The sequence below is a fragment of the Perissodus microlepis genome, chromosome 16 (assembly GCF_051167445.1).
Source record: "Perissodus microlepis isolate ML-2025 ecotype Zambia chromosome 16, ASM5116744v1, whole genome shotgun sequence".
In the NCBI taxonomy this organism is placed as follows: domain Eukaryota; kingdom Metazoa; phylum Chordata; class Actinopteri; order Cichliformes; family Cichlidae; genus Perissodus; species Perissodus microlepis.
In genome coordinates, this window is record NC_140476.1 from 6,359,849 (window position 1) to 6,368,784 (window position 8,936).

The 8,936-nt window shown below is 41.6% G+C and overlaps 1 protein-coding gene across 1 annotated transcript; it reads right to left on the reverse strand.

Moving 5' to 3' along the window:
- Positions 1–2,069: 2,069 nt before the first annotated feature.
- On the reverse strand, positions 2,070–5,734 carry mstnb (myostatin b). Its single transcript, XM_084908228.1, has 3 exons — positions 5,216–5,734; positions 4,539–4,909; positions 2,070–3,782 (listed from the first exon to the last, which is right to left on the reverse strand). Exons 1-3 carry the CDS (start codon positions 5,592–5,594, stop codon positions 3,402–3,404), a joined length of 1,131 nt encoding a protein of 376 aa, XP_084764354.1. The 5' UTR covers positions 5,595–5,734; the 3' UTR covers positions 2,070–3,401.
- Positions 5,735–8,936: the final 3,202 nt, after the last annotated feature.

The following is an 8,936-nucleotide window of genomic DNA, read 5'->3' on the forward strand; positions in this document are numbered from 1 at the left end:
TTCTAAAATGGCTATCATTAAGATTTTATATTTCACCCAGGATTTTTTCTTAATTTTGAGTTAGCTAGGGAATCTTTATTTATGAACTTCTTGTGATTTAATTGAATACTGAACAGATAACTAATATATAAAATAGATCATTTCTTTAATTTTTTTTTTTTTTTTTAATTCAGTTACACTAATAATGGACAAAACATCTTGAAAAACTATTGTTAAAAGTAAACAGGGCAACAGGAACAGGGAACAATGTCTTCAAAGAAAACAGGATTGTATGTTAACTTCTAAAATGCCATTTAAGCGAGGTATTACAGTCTGCACTTAAAATACTAACTTATGCTTATAATGTAGTAAGGGGAGTTTGAGGAGCTCTATAATGCCCATACAATATCTATAGTGTGCCTATAATAGTAATGTGTAGTTTATAATGAAAAAACGGGAGATCAGGATACTCATATTCTGCTTTTCAAATATTTCTGTGCCCAAGCCACACCAAAGCATTTCCCATAAATGTCAAGTCACACCTGTATTCACACCTTTAGAAGCAGCTCAGGTTTCTTTAAGAAGCAATGCTTGGTTTCTAGATCTTTTTTTGCATGACTCCATGTCAGCATTAGCTAACTTATCCAAAAAGCTGTATTCAGGCTCCAGACTAGCTACAACGTGTCTGGTAGTTTTTGCAACAGTTTTTATGGACCATTCTTTTTTCTACTTTCTGTAGATCATTCAATTTACCCTGCTTCATAAATCTTTATTTCACCATCATTTTCAGACTTTATTGTGTCCCAGCATTTGGTAAACAATTGCCTAGAAAATACTGATACAGTGAATCTGATTTGTGCACTTCTATATTTCAGTAATAACATATCTGAGCTTATCTCTGAAAATACCAAGGTTTATTTATAGTGTTTAACCTTTATTTAGCCTGGACCATATGACTCTATAGATTTCAAAATCCATGTAAAATGGTTGAGGAGGATGTTAGGATACTCAGAAATGCAAAACACACTCATAACAGTAATCTGTCTGTTCCGCTAAAGTATTCACTGCCTAAAACAAATTCACTGTATTAATTGTATTTCCTTTCATTTAAAGAACTCCAAATGTAGTCATTAATCTAAAAATAATTACAGCATAATGTGTTCTGTTGCACGTATCTGTAAGAATTTTGGATACTTAAATTAGATCATAATTTAAGAAGAATTGCAAAATAAATTTTGGTATCTGTATAATATTGTGAAGTTTAACTTTTGGAAAGTTATAAAATTCTTGTGTCCATGTCTTACATGTAAAGAGCACTAGTGTAGGAGGATAGTTGAACTGGTAAATGGTACACTTTTTTTTAAATGGTTCTGCCCACAAACGGTTAAATTAGCAATAATATATAAATATTGGAAGTACAGATCTTTCCACTGGCCACAGGAATTCAGAATCTGTAATCTCCCCCTTAGAGAGCAAAGACGCTCTGTGGATCCACTCTGCCCAGGCTCGGCTCTGCGCTGTGACTGATCTTCATGGCAGTTTTCCAGCTCTCAGCAGGAAAGGAAGTGGCTCTCACGGGTGGCGCTCAATTCGCCCTCTACCGGGCGGAAGTCAGGCCTCAATGAGGCTGTCAGTAGAATAGGTCATGCTGTCAGAGCGCACCAGAGTTCACATCCTCTCATTAGACTACAACACTTTCAACATCCCTTCATGGGGAAAAAAAAGCAGAGTCAGGGAAATTGGGCTGAGCCGTGCATAAGAAAAACGGGTGGTGACAGGATTGTGCAGGTGTAGTCCGGTAGATGGAGGGAGGACGAGTGCTGGAATTTGTTTTTTGCACACACACATACACACAGTCACGCACTGGCTGTATCAGCTTGCACCATGTGCTGAAGACATAAAGATTCTCAGCTGCTGGAGTGTGACAGGAGGGGGGCTGCGATATTGAGGTTCAGGTTGTTGTGTTGTGATACTGAAACGTGACCGCAAAGCTTTCTCTGAAGCAGCTCTAATAACAAATTCTATCGAGGTTTATGACTGAAAATGAGCTTCGTCGAGATGTCAGCTAATCAAAGAAACAGAACTCTTCAAACAAGCTAGAAATTTTATTTGTTAAAACAAGTATATAGAGTTGCTGCATTACAACATTTATCTTGCTAGGTTGCAGTTTTACATATTTACCAACAATGGTTCAGAAAGGCAACTCCTACTGGAAACAAATGCCATATGAATACAATACAAATTAGCAAACATATCAAAATCAGTTTTTACAACTTTTTTTTGTAGCAACCAATTCTTTCTATTGGTGTGCCATAGTGCAAACTGTGTTTGTAAGACAGAGTCTAAACATGATTTCGACATTCACATCGTTTTCTGTCTTAAACACACTTTCATTTGGAGGCTGCATTCATCGTGCCTTCAGTTCAAGTCCTTCTGTCCAGTCATGTGAATTTACAATCAGAATAATTCAAGTGTATCGGGCAGGTTGGGCTGTTTGGTTGGATACTGACAATTGCGACTGAGGGAGAATGATCTCTCAGTTGGATATATTGTTGCATGTATGTATGACAGAATAAGTGAGGACCTGACAAGACCTAAAGTGGTACTTCAGACTGGTGGAACATGTTTGTATCCATAGGCTCTGAAGAGAGATTAACCACCACATCATTATGGGGGAAACTTTGAGCAATACAAGAGAGATTAATCTCCAGATTAGTTAGTCTTTTGTGTAGTTTAACTTTTCATTGACTCTTGGGAACACTTAGGGGTACTAAAACATGTTCTACCAGTGTGAAATATCACCCTAAAGAGTCTCCAGCTGTGTTTTTTTCCAAGCCCTTTCAAAAAGTCCTTGAGGATTCCTGGTTTCACTCTGAAAACAAAACTAAAAAAATGATTATCACAAACACAGAGCATCAAGTGTGATAGCTTGTATATCAGCTACAAGTGGAGTGGTGTATAAACGGACGGCATGTTGGTATAAATGGACAGAGCACAGATCATTTAAAAAACAAAGAATAATAACACTGTTTTGGAAAACTGTGATCATTTCTGGCTACATTCACTTCAAGGTCCAGCATGTGTTATATTTGTTGGTGTGTGTGTGTGTGTGTGTGTGTGTGTGTGTGTGTGTGTGTGTGTGTGTGTGTGTGTGTGTGTGTGTGTGTTTGCATTCTTGCATCCACCTGGCTTCAAGCCTCTATGGCTAAGATTTCACTGGAGGAAAGAAAAGTGAGAACTATGAAAGCGTTGCCCTGCAGGAAGGTCGGGCTGTTTGTGGCTTCTACTCTGATTCTATTGCACCGTGTTCTGCAGGAAAGCACTGGAACTGGTGGATTGGTGGTATCAAACAGTCTTAAAGTAGGATGCTGGACGGCGCCTCGGCCCCTTCGCCCCCGCCCCCTTTCTCTCTCCATCCCAACTCAGGAGCATCCACAACGGTCCACCACCATGTCGGGGATCTTGCCATAGATGATTTGCTCTTTGCGGTTAAAGTAGAGCATGTTGATTGGCGACATCTTTGTTGGGGTACAGCAGGGACCTGCAGTCCCTCTGGGGTTGGCTTTGTTCACCAGGTGGGTGTGTGGGTACTTCTGTAAGTGCATGTACTCACACTCCCCAGAGCAATAGTTGGCCTTGTAGCGTTTTGGTGCAATAATCCAGTCCCAGCCAAAGTCCTCGAAGTCCACAGTGAGTGGGTAGCGACAGCACCGGGACTCTGGAGAGTTCTCATCGCAGTCCAGGCCCGAGTCTCTCCGGGCACGCCTGGGGCCCTCTGAAATCTTCACCTCCATGAACGGTTGCTGAAACAAGAGAGTGTGTGTGAACAATCTGATAATAACAGGTTTGCAGGTGGAGGGGGGTGACAGCATTCAGCTTTTCATCTTTTAATCCGCTGCCCTGCGGCTGTCAGTTTTCAAACATGGCACGATAATATTATGAAACTTTGAGTTATGCAGAAATTAAATCATCTGATGGTTGGTTAGCCACAGCTGTCTAGTTATTCTAATTGCCCCAGTGCCGGGTGCCATTATTAGAGCTCTGTGATGTATGTTTGTCATTGATAGTAGCTCTGTGTGTGTATGTGCCAGCAATTACTCTGATTTGCACAGCCACACTGAATACTTAAAGGAATGTGGAGCAGGTGAACTTTTATGTAATCAAGCAATAAGATTTGAGGTTATTGTGGACCAGGCGCTTGTCCAAATGCAGGTGTGCGCCTACATGGAGTCTGTGTTGATTAACAGCTTTCAAAAGTCTTTTATATCCTGATTCCTTCTTCCAGCAGTGAAATGCAGGAATGTTTAAACGCCTGCTGAGCCTGCAAAGCCTCTCTGCACACTGGAAGTTAAAGTCTCACCCTCTGTACAGAGACGCATTAACAGTTTTCTGAACCTAGGCGCTTTAGAAATGGCTAGATATGCACCGATTGTGACAGTAGCAACAGATAGCCTATTGCTCTACACATATGAGACCAAGCTCCACCTATTGTTCATCGTTTCAAAGTGAAAACCTAACCACAAGCTCCCTGTTAAATTTCAAGTAAAAGTTGAGCTCACCAGACCCTCCTCTCCCGGCTCTGCGGAGGTCACAGCTAAGTCATTTCCCCTCGAATCGAAAGCGTTGATCTCGATGCCCCAGTTGGTCTCCGGCTGCCGCAGCCACACAGTCAACACTTGCTTGACGTCTATACTTTGCCAAGAACTGGCCCCGGCATTCACGTCGATCTTCAAGGAGCGGATTCGTATGTGTCTGTTCCCGTCTGTGACCGGCATAAGCCGGGAGATTTGCAGGAACACGGTGGTCACTTGTTCTGAGGGACGCAGATGCACCCAAAGCTGCGCTCGAACTACGCGACTGGCTTGAAACTTCTGCGTAATTGAGAAAAAGCAGCACTTTGGTTGCCCGTCCACCTGGACGGCGGAATCAGCTGCGGAGACATGGGAAAAGAAAATTAATTCCATGATCGCTGAGAAATAAAGTGGCGCGTTTGCGCATGATTGCGTAAAACTCATGCGTAATCACTCGGCGCACTCTCTGCCCAAACACCATGTCTCATAAAGTGTTTTGAATCTTTTGCATCAACATTTTAACACAAAACCTTGGGGGGAAAAAAATGACTGCTCTCTAAAAATAAACTCTCCTGTGCGTTCTACCACGTGCGTAAAAAATTATTTTGGAGACGTTCGAGTGCGCTTACGCAGTGACACAAAAAATAAAGAAAATTCACACTTACGTTCAGTTGCCACCATCACAATTGTCTCTGTGGTTGCGTGCTCGTCGTCGTCCTCCAGGACTTCTTCCCTGTTGTCATCTCCCAGCACGTCGTACTGATCCAGAAGCTGCTGCAGCGGCGGCGCTTTGGGCAGGAGCTGCTTCACGATCTCTCTGCTAATGTTGGGAGCTTCCTTCATTCGCAGCTTGCTCAGAATCTGAGACTTTATCGCGTTTAATCGCATGGTTTTAATATGCTGCCGGACCTCGCAGGTAGCGCATTGATCCGTGTCTACTGGGGTGCTGACAGAAGGCTGCTGGTGCGCCTCTTGGTCACTCAGAACAACTGGACCCAAAGCAATCAGCAAGCTCAGATACAGCACGATCTGAGACAGATGCATTGTCTCTTAGGTGTGAAGTCTGGTTTAAAAATACGCTTTGTTTAAAAAAAAAAATCCTTTGCACTGTGTCGGAGCTGATGCGCGACTGAACTGGGGTTGGATTAATGTCCCACACTGATAGGCATCATAGTTTATTAGCGCGCACCTTTTTATACTCCAACTTTAGCCTCTTTTGTGTCGTCAAAATCTATGATTGGCTGGACAGGCAACAATGAATTTTAACCGACTGACAGAAAATTTTTCTTTCGCTGTCAACCCATAAAGGAACGGTGGCTGTGGGCATGTGCTGGACGGGATAATCTCACTCCGACAATGTTTTATATCACCCAAAAACAAATAATTTAATGCAAGTCTTGAATAAAGATAGAAGCTGCATTCTTCATTTTCTTAAACTTTACAATGCGTATCTTCTCTAAAGAATATCCAATAGTCAGTCATATCTTTGCTCGCATCTCTTTCTGCGTCCTCGAGAAAGGGCAGCGTTTTGGATTTTCGGCTGATTCTGGATTAAAATGTTAATTTCTAAATGAATTTACCACCTGAAGAAAAATGACAGTTGTAATGTGATCAAGTGGCAATTAAATCATCTGCTTTGTTGAGGTCAGGCTTTCCGTCAAAATCGAATAAATCCTCTTCCATGAAAATCTGGAACTATATTATTTCTCAAAAGAGCTTTGGGCAATGACATCAGAGCCAAAGAGAATAAACTAAAATGTAGAAAATACTTGGCCAAGGACTTTTCAAAATAGTGAAAGTTGGTTGAACGACCTGAGAGAAGAGCGCCATCGTGTGGCCAGTTACTAACACTAACATCAGAAACATAAATTGCTGGTGTCAAGGCTATTTGAAAATGTATGTCTTTAATTTTTATGCACTGCATGTACTTTAAATTCTGTAACATCTAAAGTTGTTCTGTGTAGTTGTTCTGTGTAGTTGTTCTGTGTAGCACTGCTTCAGATAAATATACTTAGCCATTAGAGAATGGCCCAGGGGGAAAAAATATCCAGCGAGCAACACTTCTCTGGGTCAAAATGCCTGCTGATGTCAGAGGTCAAAGGAGAATGGCTGGACAACCTAAAGCTGATAGAATAGTAACAGTAATGCATATACCTCTCATAGCAACCAAGGTATGCAGAACAAACCTGCACTGTGTGCTACTCCTATCAGCTAACACAGGAATCTTTGACAACATCTTACACAGACTCATCAGCAGAGGACAATAGAAGACTGGAAAAATGTCTCAATTTCTACTTTTAGATTCACATGGCAGGGTCAGATTTTGGCTTTTATACCATGAAAGTTTGGATCTAGCCTGTCTTGCATCAGTGCTTCAGGCTGATGGTGTGGGGGTGTTTTCTTGGTACACTTTGGACCACTTAATGCAAACTGTACATCATTTACACACCACAGCCTACCCAAGTAGGGGATTGCTGATGTCAATCCCTTTCTGACCACCGTGTGTCAAAGCTCAGATTATCTCAAATTGGTTTCGTAAACATGACAATGAGTTCACTATACTCAGATGGCCTCCACAGTCACCAGATCTCAATCCAACAGAACATTTTTGTTTGTGGTCGAAGAGGACATTCACATCATGGATGTGCAGCAGCTGTGTGATGCTATCATCTCAACGTGAACCAAAATCCCTGAGGAAAGTTACAGCACCTTATTGAATCTATGTCACAAAGAATTGATTCAACAAGAGGGTCCAATACAGTACTAGCAAGGGATACCTAATAAAGTGTTTAGTTTATTTTATCAACAGCCTATAGGGGGTGTATCCACATGCCAATCAAGAAATCAGAGCTATGAATGAAGCCAACATCTTTTTGTAAATCTAACAATAGTTTTATTGCAGTTTTATTCTATTTATGTATACAATAAATGACTAAGGCAGCCTGTCTTTATGTGGGAGTACAGAGCTTTTTGGCCCTTTGTTCTCATGTTCCTTCGTGTCTAGACAGTGTTGAGCATTGTGACCAAAGTCAACACTATAAGACAAACTAAAACTAAAATCAGGTTTTAGACTGCCATCACGGGTCTCTTGCAGGTTAACATGTCAACATCATTTGGTGTCCACACTTCTCCCAAGGTGGAGAATTGTGTGTACCCACAAAGTGGAGTATGATTAAAAACTCCCTCAAATAAAAAGAAATAGAGATTTCCAATAACCTGGTGCAACTGATGGAAGGTGAGTCTTAGATTTATTTATTTATTTATTTGCAAATATTATTGTCAGTTATTTTTGAGTCTTACGAGAAAAGCATTTCAGAAAGAGACAAGAGGATGGATACGTTAATTAATTATTTCCACAGTATAGTGGTCATCTGATACATGAAAAGGTATAGATTCACCCGCCAGCAGATGGAGCCACATGAGACATTTGGCACATGTTTTAGCTTGTGATCTTCTGAGGCTGAGTTTGTGTCTCCTCCTGTAATTCAATCAGAGATATTTTATGTGTAAGGTTAATCTATTCACCCCTACACTATGGAGCTTTAAGTAAGAAAATGTTCACATCTCATTATACACACAAGAGATTTCAATGCAGGATTTAGGTCAGGTTAGTGTGGGCACCAGTCAATGCTATCATTGTCCAGGAACTGCCTGCATACTCTTGTTGTGACACACCACATGAGGTCGGACATTGTCATGTACATGGAGGAACCCAGGACCCAGTGTACCAGTGTAGGGTCTGACAATGGGTCCAAGGATTTAATCCTGATACCCAACAGCAGTCAGGATGCTGGTGCTTAGCCTGTAGATGTCTATGCGTTCCTCTATGAATATGCCTCCCCAGACTATCACTGACCCATCACCAGAACACATCGGTCATGCTGAACGATGTCACAGACAACATAGTCTTCTCCACGGCTTCATGAAATCTGCTTCTGATTGTTTTGTCAGAGACATTCACACCAGTGGCCTGCTGGACGTCATTCTGTATCTCTGTTTTGCTCATCCTGATCTTCTACGCCTAAAGGAGCAGATACCAGTTTAGCTGATGGGTTAGAGGCCTCTATCCAGCTCTCCTTAGAGTAACTCCCGAAATCTCATCCATGCTCTTAAGATTATACGGACGTATTGATGTGCCATCCTGAAGGAGTTAGGCTACCTGCGCAACCTCTGCAGAGTCTAGGTATCAGCTCATGCTACCAGTAGTGACACTGATCCTAGCCAAATGGGAAACAGTCAAAAAAGATGAGGAGGGGAAAACGTCAGTTTCCTCCACCTGTGAAACCATTCCTGTTTAGGGGTTGTCTTTTTGATGCCCGTCTAGATCACCTGTTAACTGAAATCCATAATAATCAGTTTTAAGCAGGAATAAATAGTAAGTTAAAG